We start from the raw sequence: 17,822 nt of genomic DNA on the forward strand, positions 1-17,822 counted from the left end.
AAGGAAGCGGGGGGGGGGGGGGTATGGGGGGGCAGCTTTCTAAAGGTTACTCGTCTTTACAGCTCGCGTCTGCTGCGGACAATACCGGATTTCTATTTTTTCATCAGCGCTGTCTGCTGTCAGTCTGAACCGGTGGACGCCCTCCCACAAAAGAAGCGGTGTGTCTCGGCGCCACCCCGGGGGAGACCCGGTCCTCCAGTCCGATCGATTTGCGCTGAATGGCCGCAGAGCGACGGAAAGGCGGGGAGGACGAGGGTGGGGGGGGGTCTTCCTTCAAGTCTATCCTGAAGCGAGAGAATACAACACCAGAGACGGCACCGTCCTCTATCGCCATCTTTTTCTCTCCATCTTGACCTCCCCCACGCTCGTTTTCTGGCAGCGTATACAAACCCGGCCCGGATAGGTAAAAAAAAAAAAAAAAAATCAATATCAATACGTGAATGACTGGGCATGCCCAGTGTGCCGCTGACCCCGTGACCTCGTCGGGCCGGGCGTCTGATAAGGCAGCGGTGAGAGGAGGCCGTTGTTTGGCTATGTGGTTGAGTGACAGAAGTTAACGCTTGGGAGTGACAAGACTCTCGTGGGAGTTGACATTCGCCGGCTTCCATTTCCTTTCACACTCGGGGACATTTAGCCGCGGGGCTAATGAAAGACACCGTCATGCTATCTGCCTTTACGGAGGTAATAATACTCCCTTGTGATTGACACGGCCAAAGCCGTCTTTTTTTTCCCACTATCATTAGCCTAAAAAAATAAGTCATTTTGAATGTGGTATCTCACTGAGCGGCGAAGGCGTGTTTGTCAACGTCGTTTTTTCGCCAGGGTTCGTTAGAGATTGCAAAGACGTTCGTCAGATGTTTGCGAACAGTTTTGACGGTGGCAAACAGTTTTCCTTGTCGCAAATACATTTTGAACATGTTCTCAATTTGAAGGCAATTCACGACACACTGAAATATTGACCGATTTTTGAGCGCATTGTACCACAAAATCCTTTTGAGGTCAACAAGTACATGTACAATTAATGCATAAGGCGCACCAGATTATAAGGCGCGCTGTTTGATTTTGGAGAAAATTAAAGGATTTTACAGCCAGACATTTTCAGACAATCTTTTACCCTATTGTTTCAAAAAAAAAAAAAAATAATAATTCCATGGGATTGAATGGCGGGACTGTGAAAAGACAAGTAAATTCGTCAATGGCAGTTACTGAGTTAAGTGCGTCGAAAAATACGCTAACGTGTTTGATGGACAATTATAGGCGAGCTGTTTAAAAACACAATGTTATAAAACACACGCCTGAGTTGTGTGCGGGCAGCGAGGGATCGGTTCCCGCTCAGTGACGGTGTCTGTGCCCTGCGACTGGCCGGCGACCAGTTCAGGGTGTGGTCTGCCTTTCGCCCGTTGTCAGCTGGGATAGGCTCCAGCACCAAACCGCGACCCTGCACAGGAGAAGCGGTTTGGAAGACGATGATGATAACTTTTCGCATTGTTCATCGCACACCCAATAGGACAGAACCTGACCCCTCGATATTTCGAAATAAACGGATTTATCACCTGCACACTGAACGGGACGTACAGGAGAACAGATAATCTCATGACATTAAAAAAATCAGAGTGGAGGTAGAGGTTTTTAAGATATGATGTTTTTTTTTTTTTTAGTTACAGGATGTTTGTTACTAATATGTGGCAACGCTTCAAACAAAGTTAAATGAAGCCGTTGAGGCCAAAGACTCGGTTGTGAAGAAGACCAAGCGCAGATTGATGAACTACAAAAACAAAACAAAGCAACCTCGTAAAGCGAACACTTTAAAACATTGTTGGATAAGCATATGGTTCATTTTTGTCACAGGCGTGGGGGAAATGAGCAGCAGAATGCCGTTGTCCTCACTAAACCATAAGGAGCCCTTTTCTTCGGAATGGAGGTATTGTGCGTCCAACAATAGCGGCCTAATGACAGGCATTTTCTGAGTTTTATGGTGTTAGACCATCAATCCCTCGTCAGTCACTACGCGAGGAGGACAAGCCTGTTAGCAAATCAATTGGCCTTAAAGCAGGAAGGGGCCGTGCCGCCCTCCTCTCTTATTTCCGGTGAGAGAGAACGTCATTCTTTCGCCAACAAATTAAGTTGAAAAACACTGTATGATTTACAAGCCTTTTGGATGGGCCTCAAAATGTAAATCAGCGGGCTCCAGAGTTTGAATGAGAGTCTGAATGTGTCGGGCCTGGTGAATTGGCAGGAGTTAAATGAGGCAGAAAGTTAACACTAAGATGTGAAACAGAAAAGGCCGTCAAGATGGCACGGAGAGCAGCCCGAAGGATACTTTTGTTACAAAAGAAACTGAAGGGAAATGCGGTGGGGGGGGGGGGGGGGGGAGGACGGGCTCACCGCTGAGGCTTAAAGGGGGAAGTCAACCCAAACATATTTTTTTTCAAGAAAATGTTCTATGCAGGCTCACTAGTTGAAAAAAGACATTCTGATAAATAATGCGTTTGTGGAATAAGAGTTAAGCCACCCGCTTTTAGCCATCTGTGGGGGAGGCCAATCACGGCTGACCTGTTTTCTGAAGCCGAGCCGTGATTGGTCGATGTGAGCAGGTGTGATGTCATTTTCAGTCGACAGAAGTCACAAAATGGCCGCCCGCCCCCTGAGATGGCTAAAAACGGGTGGCTTAACTCTTATTCCACAAACCCAATATATTTATATTTTTTCAATTTTTTTCAAACATTAGGGTAAAAGAACATGTCTGGCAGTGAATGAGGTTTTTTTTTTTTTTTAAAGACACATGGAGGAGGTGAAAACGTGGCATTATAGAACATGTTTTTAATCGTTTTTTTTATCTACAGTTTTGAAAGGACAGACAGAGCCACACAGCAAACTCCAAACAGTTGAAATGGTCATGAAGTGGACTTTTCTTTCTTTTTTTTTTTTTTTTTTGTCAGACGGAGACCAGATGATAAGTACTTGCTTTTCCCAAACTTTGTTGCTATTATAAGAAAGTCCCCTATCTTGCCCTACCAGTTTTAACACTAGCAAGTGGTATGTGTTTGACAGTTTGGGCACAAGTGAAGATACTTGTTAAAAATATGACATTATAAAACTTGCTTTCATTGGCTGTTTGGCTCCACTTTTTATAGAAGACCTCCATTGTGGTAAAAAGTCAGCAGACTTCATTTCGTTGGAAACTGACCTGACCATATGATACATAAAAGTCCGCTTCATGCCTTTCCAGATCAAACAATGGGAACCAAGCAGTTTTTGTGCAAATGAAAATACTAAAACATTGCATTATAAAGTATGCGTTTACTGGTTGTTTATAAACAACAAAATAAAAGCATGAAACGCAGGAGATAAGCGCAAACTCCATTGTGGAGAGATACTTGTGCTGTGCTTTCATTGGGCGTTTACATTTAACGGCACCTTGTGAAGAACTCTGCGAATTCCACTGTGTTAAAAAGTCAAAATGGTCAGGAAGTGGACCCACTCGGTTTTCCTGATTATTTTTTAGAACGCTTGTTGCTATCATGAATCAGTTCCCTCTCATGCCCTATGAGCTTTAACAATGTTCACCAAGCTCACTGCTGAAGCCTGGAAAAAAAAAAAAAAAAAAAAAAAAGTCTAGTTGAAAGCTAGAATGTGAAAGGAAGTGAAATGGTAATCCCTGCTTCTGTCTTTTGTTTGGAATAGAAGAGCAATCCAAACAGTGGTTGGCTTTAGACAGTCGGGAGGGGAAGCCGAGCGCTTTGAAAAGGACACTTCCTCACCGCGGGAGGCAGAAAAATAAAATCAGCAGATTTAGCATGTCAAAGTGGCAGGACGGCACAGGGTGGGAGTTGAAGAAAGGGTCGGGCGGGGGCTTCAAGGGAGTGAATTTTCTCAGTATGGGGGGAGATTTAGGAAATTGGACTTGGTGGTTACTTTTATACGTCGACTTCTCCAGCTTTGACTGCATACTTGTTCCCCGTTTGGCTGTTGCTCAGGGGACAGGAGGGAGCGCCGAGTTCCCAATAAAAATAAATGCCAGTGTTGCATCCATCTTAAGAACAAGCTGTGTTGACGCCAGCCTTCCTGGTAATTGCTGTTTAACTCCGCAAAAGTCCTGGGGTAAACATCAATACACTAATACCTTCCTGGGACTGGTGTGGAAGGGGGATTCCAGTGTAGAGGTGTCCACTTTCGCTTCAACCACCTACGTAAAGGCGGCCTTAACAGTAGAAAGGCCTGTTTTATAATTCTATTAGAGCTCTCTGTCGAGCAATGGCTCCTGACCCTGACTTAATTAAGTGGCAAATGGCGGAATGATTCTCCTCAACGCAGGCCCACGGAGTCAAGAACACATGACTGGATTCAAATAAAGAGCAACAAACCAAGACAATTAGTCAAGCCTGAAAGGACAATCTGGGATTTATAGGAAGGGAAACTGGGACGCCGCATCGGGCCATCACAAGAGGAGGACGTCCGTCCCAGCGGCGACAATCAAAGGCTCCTCCTCCTGGAGTCCACACGAGTCCAGATTGGGTGCATGCGCACCAAAAAGACGCACTGAAGAGGAGAAACCGTCCACTGTTGAGCGGGGCCGACCAGCCTGAACGGAGCTCACAGTCGGGCACCTCGTAAGGGACCCATTCCCATGCAGCCCCAACCGAGGGGAGGGAAGAGACGGCAGAAGAAGAGGGACGGCGGCAGAAGGACAAGAGAGAGAGAGAGAGAGAGAGCTGGGGGCCAAGAGGGAAGCGACAGGAAGAAAAGAAAGGCAATGAAAGCTGGGCCCCAAACTATCAAAGGTTGCTAAGGGCCAGCAATCCAGTCAACGCCGCAGCCAAAAGTGCCAAATAAGGCCCGGTATATAGCCTCCCCTTTTTCCACCTAGCAGGACAGTTAGCTTCACTTTAGTTATTTTTTCTGTCGTAAAAGTTACCATATCGTTTCTGTTGGGGCACAAACCGCCGTGGTAACGTTTCCTTTGAGATGAATTCAATCGTCCGTGGACCGAAACACTACCAGGAGCACTGACAGACAATTAGCACTATATTCAAATATTTGTTCCAGGAAATTATGTTCATTTAATCTCCGTAGTACAGTCTCTTCCTTTCAAAGCATTTCTTTGGACTGCACTGCTGCCAGTATGTGTATGTTAGGTTGTTTTTTTTTAGTCCAATCAAATTTCAGCCTCGGACTCCGCAATTGGACTCGCAAAATATTTTTATCGATTCGACTGAGTCCAACGATGTTTTTTACTCCTGAAAATTAGCATCCTCCATCAAATGAATCTTGAAATAAAGTTTTTCAGATGATGAAAATGGCCATCTGGTTGGTGAACCGGACCGTGAGCGCCAAAGCGCCAAAGTCTTTTTCGTTCAGTCATGTCAGCCAAGAGCGCCAGTTCTTAGCGGTTGGTAAAACCATTTTTTTTTTTACCAACTGTTAAGAACTTGGGTTAGCCGCAACGTCTTAAAAAAGAAAAAACAAACAAACAACAAACAAGAGACAATTTCGGACATATAAAGCACAACGTCGAACTTTGTTGGACCACGCAGACATTGTGGACTTGGATTTGACTTGGCCTTGGACCTTTGTGACTCGGGCTTGACTTGGACTTGATGAAGATGGTTTTGACTACAGCCTTGACTTGAACTATATTAGCTATGAGCACGTTTCTTCAACCAATTAGATTTCAAATTTAACGTCATTTTCCCACCCCAATTGGTTGGTTTGAGCAAACTTTAGATCTTATTAGATTTTAAGAGATCGAACGATCAGCATCTCGGGTGAGTGTGAGTGTTTTTTTTGGTGTGTTTTTGTCATGTTATTAGATAACTATTGAGCCCGTATTCATCCGAATAAGTACTGGCTACAGTTGGGTGATATACTGTATTGTGTTTTCGGTATAGTATTAATGAGTTTCGTGATAGAGGTGGTTTTAAGAGGTGGATTAAGTCGATAAGTCTCCACAGGCCCGGGTATAAAAATGCACGGCCCGAAAGTGAATAAAGTATACGGGTCCTCCGTTTACAACAGTCTCGACATACAAGGCTTCGAGGTTATGAATGAACTTGTTTGCGCAGCGACTTCAGAATAAGGTGTCACGTTGCACAAACAGGCACTAATCAAAATAATATCATCATTTTTTCAACAACAGGGGAAAAATGCACTTGGTTCATTCGCCTGTAGTGTTTCTTTACAAATTGCCATAGGCAACAAGTGGTCTGGCATGTTACAAGGTTAACAGTTCTTTTTGCAGATTTGTATGCAGTGGGATCGCTTTGACAAGTTTTTTTTTTTTTTTTACAGGAAACTTTTCAAAAACACAAAAGGAGAAAGTCTGCATTTTACGAGACCGTCGTCTTGTTAATGCAGTTAACAGGTGGAGCAGTCGCCACTTTTCCCGCTGCCCCAGTGAACAGATGTACAGTATCCGCGTGGACACGATTCAAAAGGTTGTTATGTCTTTCCGAGCGGAACCGGACGGGCGAGCATCTGGGTGCCTCGGGCAGGCAGACGGATGAGTTGAATATATTGTGACATTAATGAGCTTGTCACACTCGGCCATGATGGAGTGGCTGTGTTTTTGTGCCGGCAAGGTTTAACACCCTTAAATGCTCATGCTGTTAACCCCTGCTCAACCCTTGACTCGCGCACAAAGCTGATCGGGGACGACCGCACGTCGCTCTTGTGCCCCAAATCCTCCTTTTGCTAAGACCCGCACACCACGTTAGTTACCGTTGCTAAGCGCGTTAAGATTTCTGAACTAATATAGCGCATCGACACATTTTTGGAACTAGTACATATCAAACAGAAGAAGGTAAAAGGTGTGTAGTATACGTTTGAATCTTACGTCCGCCATATCAAAATCACGTTCAGAAATCATGCACAAAGAAAAAACTCATCACGGTGCAAATGTCAACCGATGCAATGATATTAAAGAGCGACAATGTTCCCGTAAAGCTGGCTAATTCTCTTTTTACAAGAGATGCAACTACTAATCGACAACTAATTGGTTATCAAATTAATCGATAATTATTTTGACGATCAATTATTCATTTGGGGACCATCCTCGGAATTTGAAAGCAAACTGCAGTGTGAAAGCAAACTAATTATCTTCATGTTGAATCAAAATAAAACATTTGCATTTACTTTGGAAAACAACGATGAACTTTGTTTCTGACATGTTACAGACAGAAATGGAATCTCAAGTTATGTTTGCTTCACCGTCAATTTGAAATATCCCGTTTTTTAATACAGGGATGCAAATTAAAACTTGTCTATTTTATCGGAGTCATCGATAATCGACAGCATAGGCGACAGATGAATCCATTTTTAAAATAATCATTAGTTGCATCCCTACTATTTACTACTACGAGCCCTCAAAACCAAACAGCAATCGGCCCGTACAAACATTGCCATCAGCTGCCTAAAGCAGGGTATACACTTACCGATAAATGATTTCGCCCCTTCTCATTCAAGTTAGCAAGTCAAAATCATTGGATGTCTTTAAAAGATTATCCTGAGCAATTATCCTGTGGTGTTCGGTGAGTGATTTTGTTCCCTCTCTGATCTGCTTGTAAAACGGTCGGCCGGACAATCGTAAATGTTAAACCTCTTCAATATTCACGATGTATGTGATCAACTCCAAAATGGCCAGAGCCACACATTCTGATTGGCGAGAGGTGATTTGGCATCTTTAAGGTCGAACAAAAGTTGAGTGTGCCAGTCAACCCGGTGGCACGGGGGTAATTAGTGAGTGTGGTTCTCCCAAACAGGCCTAATTACTGACCTGTGGCTTTGATTTAGATAGAGAGCCAGAGAGCGAGAGAGAGACACTCATTCAGTCCTTTTAATTAATTACTCTTCCTCCATGAGAGCTTGAGGCTATTCTCAAGCTCTTCGGGGAGTTGTACTTGTAACCCGCGAGTTGTTCATTTAAGAGGCAAATGTGCAGAGGAGGTGCCAGTGGAGAAGGGGTTAAAGCATTGTTGGAGGACGGGGGGAGGGGGGGAAAGTGTACAAGTTTGGAGAGGTTAGCGGTGTGATTCATTTTTATTACCGCGCAGCCCCTGCAGGCGGCAGGAGTGGCAAATTATTTCTGAAACAAAGTGGAGGGCTCTCATCAGAGCTATTACCTGGCCGTGGCCGAGGGCGGCGCGCGGCCCACGGAGGGTGACGGCGAGGGGCCCGCGCCAGTGAGGGATAGCCGTCCGTGTTGGACCGCGCTCCGGGACATCTTCCCCCTCAAAATGAGAACTGCTGTCTCTCTTTCTGTGTGCTGTTTTCTATCACAAACTCGCCAAGCAATTAGAGGCGACGTGCAAAACACGGCGACTGGCGGGTGCTAATGAAAAGGACAACTCCCTCCCAATATTTGCTGAATGCGGTCACTGCAGGAGACGTCCACAAATGTAATAAAAGAATCAATTAATTGATCAACTGGCAAGTTGGGATAGCACACCTGATACGTTATTTGGCATCTTACCGAGATATTTAAGGACTGTACACTTCAAACTTTCCCAGTGCACAAAGCAGGGTCCATGCTTGGGTGAGTTTGGTGTGAAAGAAATTTAGAGCCAAGACCTCATCTCCCCCCAAATACGTTTGAGATGAACAAGAACCATGGATTGGATTTAAAACAATGGCTGAATTGTGTATTTTCATTTTATTCACGAGCACAAGTATTATTATAGTACAAAAGTGTGATTTAAAAGGGAAATCAAGTCAAACATTGTCTTTGCAGTAAGTTATTGTATGTCGCGCCACTATTCTAAACACGGTATTCTAACGAATAATGCGTTGGTGGAATAATAATGAAGCAGACGAATCCACCCATTTGCAGGCATTACAGGAGACTGACATTTTACCCGCCACTGCCAACTGCTGTCGACTCATACTGACGTCAAAGTGCCCTCGGGCTCGCATTGCGAACATCGCGGCTCACCTGTTTTGCAGGTTTGCTCACGTGAGAGTCGCAATGCGAGACTGAGGGCACTTACTGTGTTTAAACTAGTGCAAAGAAAATTTTGGACTTGAGTTCCCCAATAAATTGTAAATAATAATAAACTTGTTAAATCATGTACAATATTAATCATTCTTATTTTTAAAATAATTATTACGATACCTCTGGAATCAAGCACGATTTCATAATTAAAAATAATTTAAATCTTGTATTTATTCTATTTATTGGCATCCATTAACCATTCATTTTCGGAACCGCTAATCCTTAACTCATTAACTGCCAGACATTTTCGGACCCTCTTTTACCCTAACGTTTGAAAAAAATAGAAAAAAAATATAAATAAATTCCTGGGACTGAATAGCTGGGCTGTGAAAGAAATATAAAAATGTTTTTGGCAGTGAATGAGTTTTAATGGGATCGCACAATATTAATAAAATTGTCACAATTCGAATGTAATACTGAACAAAGTATTTGCATTTCCCAAATGATTCATACTGGTGAGAAATAATTCAAATCGGTTGTGTTATGTGTGTATATGTGGATGTTATGGCAATACATGTACTTACGTAGTAAGTTCGGCCAACCCTTTCTGTAGGTAACGACGAGCACGTTAATGGAAATAAACAGCCATCCCATTACCATGCGTGCAATCAGTCTGATGTACATCAGTAATCTCTCAGTCTGTCTGGCTATGACTGGCGTTCTCCATAAACCGAAGCCATCTTGTGGATGAACGCATTCACGTTAAATCGCCAAAATACAAAAAGAAGAAGAAAGCAGCAGGGGGTAAAACTACTGTTGCAGAAGACATTCAATCAGACAGCCGGTTGATACTCGAGTAGTTACTGAGTCGTTTAGATGAAGTGTCACTAGTGTTTAGCGGAAGCAGGGCGCCACAAAGTTGCTGCTCGTCACCGGCGGGACACAATTAAAAATCATCAAAATGACGCGCGGCAAAAGGAAAAAGACGTCAGGTGAGGATTTATGGTGTGGAAAAAGGGAAAGAATCCCATTAAGTTACTGATAATTCATCATTCATGATAAAGCAACACCGTACGAGACACAAGAGCTTCACGCTAACCGTGTGATATTTTACAACCGCTTTTGAAGATTACTTATGCCGCAAATGAGATTTATTGTTTGACAGTGGAAAATAATGGAGATGCTGCTCCGGGATAAGATCGTTTTTTTTTTTTTTAAAGACAATGAAGGACCTTCCTTCCCCAGGCGTCACACTGGGGCGAGTGACAGCGGTAGCGAGAGGAATCAACATCAATAATCCTTCATCGGGACGACTGGCGCGAGCAATTTAGAGCAGAAAGCATTCGATAAATAACTGTAGGCCATCATTCAGTGCAGAAGTGGCAAGAGGAAACCGGTGGCCTGGCGCCTTTGCATCTGAAAACACCCGAAAACATCACAAACTGTTTCTCGATGGCGTTTTGGCACCATGTTTTTACTCCTTAAAATACAGCAAATGGGCCTACCACTATAACTGGATATGAAATAATATCAGCTACCTTTGACAAGACATTTATTTGATTTTATTATTTTACTTAAAGTACATTTATTAAGAGTATCTAAATGTCTAGGCTCCATTAGTTTGTCCTACTTCTAGGCTGTCGTAAAGCGACGGTATACGCCGAAAAGTGTGGTGCTGACGGTGGCGTTGAAGATAAAGGAAATCGTCGACTAGTGCCTACTGCTTAATGTATGTCATTTTTCTAACTTCTTTGTCATTTTCGTGTTAAAAAGACACTCAAGTAAAATTCAAGCTCAAGCCTTTTTTGTTCATTTACAACGGCGTCGTTCCTTATTGGTAGCGTTGTTGCCTTATGCGAGGCTCGTCGACGGAAGGCTCGAGTCAGTTATTTCATGCCCGGCTGACATATGAAAACGGTAAAGTAGGATGCCGCTACACTATCAAATAAACATATAAGTAGAATAAACTATTTAACATACAACGCTTCACAAAGATAACGTGCCTCAAGTATGAAAATTGACTATTGATATTGCGCCTTATAAAAATACGGTATGCCTCAGAGCTGGCTGATCTCACCAATGAGGTGTTGATTAGGTGTGTGTGTGGTTTTTAAACACATGGTGCCTTGTGAAATGGAAGGTGCAGCGTTCACTTTTCCCCACTAAGTCCAAAGCGCCAGCAGGGAGAACGTTCAGACAGCGGCAGCCGTGACAGACAGAGCGATGACCCAGGCCCCGGTGATGGATATGTGACGGGGCCTCTCGGGGCCCGAGGGTCCGGCTCTCGGGGTTAGGCTTTAACCATAATGGTGTGCTTAATTACCTGCACCGCCACACAGCAGGCCATTAGTCAGCCTGGGACACCATGCCTTACCTGTCACTGCGAGATAAACAATCCTCCACCTTGCGCGTCTTAACAGAGGAGCTTATGGTGGGCCGGTTTTTAAAAAAAAATAAAAATATTTCCCCCGGATTAACACTTGCATGTCAAGTGAGGAACTTAATGGATTTGGAGTTAGTCAACACATTTAGCAGTGAGCTGCTAAATGATGTCACACTCGCTATGCTCAGCGTGAATTATGGTCGTCGAGCAAATGAAGGGAAAGTTAGGAGATAAATGAATTAACTGGAAAATAAGGCACAAATTGGTCCAAATGAAAGAAGCAGATACTGCTTGTATATTGTTCTAAAGAAATAATGGCAGCATGTTCCAGATACAATTGTGCGCTTTGTTGTGCTAGAGCTGTAGATGACCAATTGTAAATGCCGCATTTGACTGCGGCTATCACCTGGTGCTGTCGCTGGCCGGCCTGCTGTATCCCTCCAGGGCGCCCTCCCAAATGCCGTTGGCCATGGCGTTGCCGATGGCCGTCATCACCATGCTGAGCTCCACGGGCCAGTCGTCCAGGTCCAAGGAGCGCACGCGCGACAGGTGGGTGCCCAGGTTCCTGTGGATGCCCGAGCACTCGATGCACATCAGGGCGCCCAGGTTCAGACTGGCCCAGTCGGGATCTGCACGGTGTGACGCACAATGAAAAAAACAGAAGAAGCGTCACCGTACGAACTTGCACTTGTTACAATGTTACGGTCCTTTTGTTTTTTGTTTTTTTTTATGTTTCCAGTAGGCGAGTCTGTCTCGCAGTTCTGAGGTTCTGGGTTTGAATCTAGGATCTGGCCTTCCTGTGTGAAGTATTCTCAATTTTTTTTGGTGGAATTTATCCGTCGCTATTTGCTGAAAAACTCACCTTTTCATGTTTGGTTTTTTTTTGTGTTTGCTCTGAAACGCCCAACGTTACCACAAGATGGCGCCAAAGCACTATGTAATAGGAAAATAATACATGGAAGTACCAGCGTCAAGGATGTAAGTTGAAGAGATACATCTTGACTGAGAGACAACCTTTGTATGTCTGGGAAGAGCTAAGTTTAGTCTGGGTTGTTAGAGGAAATTCAGGAGCATCTTTGCTGCATATTACATGCGTGTTTTTCCTAAAACAAATCATCTGTAAGCCATTTATATTTTACAGAGAATATTATAAATTGAGTTTGTAATGATATTAAACAGTTTTGGGATCACAGTGTGTGGTATATGTACTTTCATTATGAATTAATTCGTTCTAATTATAAATGATAAATTTGTGGTAGGTCTGAATCCCCACCCCGTGTAAATATTTATTACTTCTGTTTTTCCCCTGGCTGCTATTTATACATTCATGTGTAGTTTGTGCGTCTGCGCATGTAACTTTTGTTCTGTCAGTGTAAAAGACAGTCACATGGGATGCTTGTCACATGGATATTTATTGACCCCCCCCAGAAAGAAAATATAATCCAAAACTATAAAATATAGGCATTACATTGGAACTGGGGACAATCAAGCAATTTTTCAAATAAATACCTATCAAAATGTGGCATTGTAATCACCAGGAAGGCAGAAATCTCCTGAAATTGTACCTAATGAAGTGTCCGGCAAGTGTAGTTGAACTTTGATGCGAACCAAATCTACTCACTTGCTGCATCGCAGTCCACGCAGAAGCTGTTGCCCCTCACGTTGCGTATGGACTGGATGGCCATGGCGTCGCTCTGGCTGCCTAATCGAGACTGCGGCGAAAGAGAAGGAATGAGCCGCGGCGAACTAATCGGCGGAGGAGAAGGACAACGGTTATAAATGGAGCACGGTCACGCAGGCAGAGTATAAAGGAGACTCCGAGAAAATAAAATATGAAAATGAGGCTTGCTGACACGAGCCGGCTTCTGTCTGTGATGCCTGTCACTTGCAATAAGACAACACTGCTGCGCACCTGTCTGACAGCCTCGCATGTGTGACAGCATGAGGAGGAGGAGGAGGAGGAAGGGGGGGGGGGCAATGGAGTTTGGAGAGAAAATGAAAGAGGGGGGAAAAAAATGAAAAGAAAGTGGCAGACGGTGTAAAGTACCTTATTTTTGATACTCTCACACGACTGCAGGCTGGCGAAGATTTGACTCTCGATGGCCTGTACCCAGAGCTCGCGCTCCTCGTACGTGGATGCCTCAAAGTTCCACGTCTGACCCGTCAGCGATACGATGATGAACTCAAAGGAATCTTCTTGTTCTGATTAAAAAAAAACCAAAAAACATTTGTAATCAAAGTTAACAGGAAGTGACTTTCGAGGAGCACGGAGCACTGGTGGTTAGCGTTTGTAACTAAATGACAATTACTATTACTCGCCACACAAACATTTTGCTGCAAAATAAAATCAAACACAAATGTCATGGGGAAGTTAACACCCCCCAAATATGGTGCCCCTCAATCAAAATGAGACTAATGCCCTTGGTCTGGACACAACAAATGTTGCGACACATGCCGCCGTTCCTTAACAGCATCCTGTACATTGTGTCGCACAGCTGCGCGCACACACTCGCGTCAGCTTGTCGCCAAATGATTTGTAATTACCTAATTATGTCAATGTAAAGAGTGGCCTCGTTTGCATAAAGCGAGTCGACGCTCGGGGGAAATGAGCCACAAGGTGCAGTGCACTTTGTTTTGGTAATTGCACATTATATTCATTGCATTGGTTTCCCTTTATGATGTCTTAATAATGAGTATTGTTCCAAGCTCACATAGACACGTTACTGTCCTGTGTTCTAGACTCGACAATATGCACAGATGTTTGGATGTTATGCCACACAGCTTCAAGACGGATTGTTTTGATTTCATGAAACGGTGAGTCGGGCTCAGTTAGCTATAATATGCCACACGTAGCCTTGACATACATAGACAACGGGTAACCGTCTTGTCTTCCCCATACTCAGGTGTCTGATTGTTATGCCAACAACAACACGTAACTTTAATGTGAACAGGTAAACATAGCCGTGGCATAACATTTCTCGAGTGATTATTTCTATATTTCAGAAATTCCACCACAGTTTTCATGACAAATTTGATATCGCGAGTCAAAGCATATTTATTAGACCTGTAGCATAATCCATTCACTTGAAATTAACTCTGTACGACTTGCTAATTGACACCAATCGTGCTTTGTAATCAATGGCGGCTCCCGGGCGCTGTGACGAGGCTGTTAAATGACAGGTGTGTGACGGATGCTCGTAATGTAGCGCCGTGGCAGAAGCAATAATCCAATTAGCTCCACACCGACTTCAATTATCTGATTCCGTTTGCGCAATCGACTACAGGTCACGAGAATTGATCCGAGCCTCGCAGAGCCTCTTTATTTAGAGTTACAAGAGGGGAGGTATTAACGGGGGGGCTGTCACTAGAAATAACTAGTAGGGGCTTTGGGTATGAATATTATTCCTTTCTCCGCAACATGCTTCGAAATATGAAAAGAAACAGAGGTGTTGTTTGAGAATTGTGTTCAAATTTAGAAGCTCCAATGTAACTTGCTATTCCCAGACTCAAATGCTGTTTTACTCCTTTTTACATCTTTTAAAGAAAAGAACCCAATACAAAGCTAATTACTCTGTTGGCTGCCCAGGCAATAAATTGGAGGCATTAAAAGACTTTCATTATGGAGATTAAAAATGCCGTGGATGGCTGACTTCCTAAACTGATGAGCAGAGAATGGAAAACAAATCTAATTCGCCATGCACACGAACACACTCTTGTAACTGTAGCCACGTAAGAAGCTCATATTTAAAGCGGGGTACACACAGACCAACAATGGAGTTCGAGCATTTTTTTTTCTCCCTCCATCAGATCAATGGCAGCAAAGGCTCGATTGTCGGTTGTCTGAAAAAGACTTTACTGTGCGCTTATTCTGTCGAGTGGGGTGCGTTAAACGTGATTTTCTACCCGTATCAGCTCAAACAATAGTAAGGGTAATAATGTTAAGTCTGTTCTATATTTCCCATCACAAATTATTTTAGTCAATCTACTGCCTCCGTGATTGTGACATGAAACTGAACGATAGCTAATTAGGAGGTGATCTCAAGCTGTTGCTAGACACAAACCACGACACCACCATCATAAAAATGACAAGGAGGACATTACAAATGCGATATAGTTACCAGACAAGCTAACAGTTAGCTTAACTTATTCTATTCGTCCGTACTTTTTTCTAGCACATCAGGTTTTTGAGATTTGAGCCATTTTTTTGTTTTTACAGTAAGTTTAAAGCTTGCGCAGTATGGATTTTACAATGCGTTGTCATTAATAGCTATGAGGTTTCAGAAAAAAAAAAATCCACCTGTTGCTGAGCCTCACCCTTAATTAAAAAATAATTCTAAATGTATTAGTATATAGTACATATCATTATTATTACTATTATTATTATTAAAACTTGATGGTCTTAAGAAAAAGTGAGCGAGCGAGCAGCCAGGAGAGCGATGACAAGTGCTTCCTGGAGATCCAGTTAGCAGTGGAAGCAGCTAGCAAGAAAGGCTAGCAAGAGAGGCTAGCAATAGAGGCTAGCAAGAGCGACTAGCAAGAGCTAGCGGGAGCAAAGGCGAGGGTGACGATTCACTGGCCACGGACCTACAGACCCCAGTGGAAGTCAAAGCGGTGCTGGTGATAGTACACACACTACATACTACATACTTCTACTACTACTATACACTATAAAACCAGTAAGAACACACTTGCAGATTTTCCCCTTGCCATGTTCGGGGTCTCTCACATTGAAAAAAAATTGGTGAAGTTTAATAAACAGTATAATACATGTTATTCCCTCCAGTGTGACAATTGCACTGCAAAGTAATCCAGCTGCTTGCAAGTGTTTTTTTTTTTTTTTTCTTCTTCATCTCTGGCACACTAAATCTTAGCATGAACAATGCGCCTAAAGCTTGAATCGCTGCGAGCTTTACAGGCAACCTGCAATGAGGAGCCTGTGAAGAGGCCATTAGAGCTTCTGTTATTACTGCGCGGTTGCAGGTGGCATCCTGGAACAATCACCTCATCACATTATGCTGAGCATTAACCTGTTGACCGTGTTTATCCGCCAGCCCTCCATCAACAAGTTCCTGACGATTACAAATAAATTAACGCCAAGAGAGTGCGCGCGACCGAAAGCCAGCCGGTGAGTGATGCGCTAAATATGATTTTCCTTAATTAACATGCCGTAATAAAAAGGGAAGTTAAGAGCGTAATGGCTGCGCGCCGACAAAGAAGGAGCAGCGGAAGAAGATAAACATCGTCCGGCATTTACATGGATCATAAATCTGCTTGGGAACTTTCTCAAGTTCTTCCGGGAAAGAAGGAAGTTTGTATGTATGTTCGATGGCATATGGTCATATGAAATACATGAGATATGGTTAAAATGTCTGTTGGAAAAGACACATTAAAGCGGTCTTTTGGAAAATTGACTATGTAAATTGACTATGTAAATTGCTTCATTAATATATAATTATATATTGTGTTACTGAAGGTTGGTGATAGACCAAGGCATCTTCTGACTTGCATCATTCAGAATGCTGCAGCTGTTGTTCGTCTAGGAATCACTGAATGGGGTGGGTCCTGAATAAATTAAAGAAAAGCGAACTGAATGTAAACCCGTTTACGACCCTGAGATCTGCGGACTTGGGTCAATTAGTGGAGCCCAGGTTTCAAAGCAGACTTGGTGAAGCGGCATTTAGCTGTTATGCTGCACACAAGAGGAATAAGATGGCAATAGAAGTGAAGTCATCTGTGAGTCTAAATGAAATCCAGGTTAAAAATGACACTTTTTGTTGTAATTGTGTTTTAATTGTTGTCAATGCACGTTCTTTTATTAATTCTTGTTCTTTTTGCTTTGCCTTTGCATGTCTTTAACTTGTTTGTGAATGATCTTAGGTGTTCAGCTTTTGGTTGTGCGAAGCACATTCAGTGCCATCAAATGTAAACTAAGTGCAGCGTAATCTATGGACAAGGAACAAAAATAAGAGACAACTGCGCTCAGAACATTTAGAGTGCAGGCTCCTTTGTCACGCCGAAAGAAATGAGGACAGTGACAGCACCTGTGGACCAGATTAGCACCTCAGGGCGCCGATGCGAGCCCAGCTGAGTTCTCTATTGTACGCGGGCCTCTCCGGAGACCGGTGTGACAAAACCTTACAAAGGACTTAGCAACAGTCTTTAGCCTTGAGGACCTCCTCTTCTTTCTTTTTTTTTTCTTCTTCAAATCCATTTGTGTGAACACTCGGTGGAGACGCCGCTCGGAGGGGGCGAAAGGTGAGCTATTGTTTGGCGCCTCGTGTCGCACGCCGCCGCACGCGTCAGGCAGTCACTTAAAGAAGTGCTCGCCATTCCCCGTGAATTAATGAGCAGTTGGGAAGAACAGGCCAAGGCGGCGCCCATCTGTAAATGTCAGCAGCACTGCTTGCTCATTTTACACATCATTAAAGCCAATATTCCTAACCTGTATCAGAGCAATCAGGAGCAGGCCATTACTGCGACAGGAGCCCCCCGGGGGGGAACCACGACCCAACT

General features: G+C 43.5%; 1 protein-coding gene across 2 annotated transcripts in view; it reads right to left on the minus strand.

The window, feature by feature from the left end:
- The window catches only part of agap3 (ArfGAP with GTPase domain, ankyrin repeat and PH domain 3), a 79,043-nt gene that overhangs the window by 4,286 nt on the left and 56,935 nt on the right, over positions 1-17,822 (minus strand). For both annotated transcript variants that reach the window (XM_086042351.1, XM_086042350.1), the window contains exons 14-16: positions 13,357-13,511; positions 12,931-13,021; positions 11,716-11,938 (exon numbers count right to left, since the gene is read on the minus strand). In XM_086042351.1, coding sequence (XP_085898477.1) covers positions 11,716-11,938; positions 12,931-13,021; positions 13,357-13,511 — 469 coding nt within the window. The remainder of the gene's footprint in view (positions 1-11,715; positions 11,939-12,930; positions 13,022-13,356; positions 13,512-17,822) is intronic.

This window comes from Filicampus tigris, chromosome 10 (assembly GCF_054856515.1).
Source record: "Filicampus tigris isolate MCC_2025a chromosome 10, RoL_Ftig_1.0, whole genome shotgun sequence".
Taxonomy (NCBI): Eukaryota; Metazoa; Chordata; class Actinopteri; order Syngnathiformes; family Syngnathidae; genus Filicampus; species Filicampus tigris.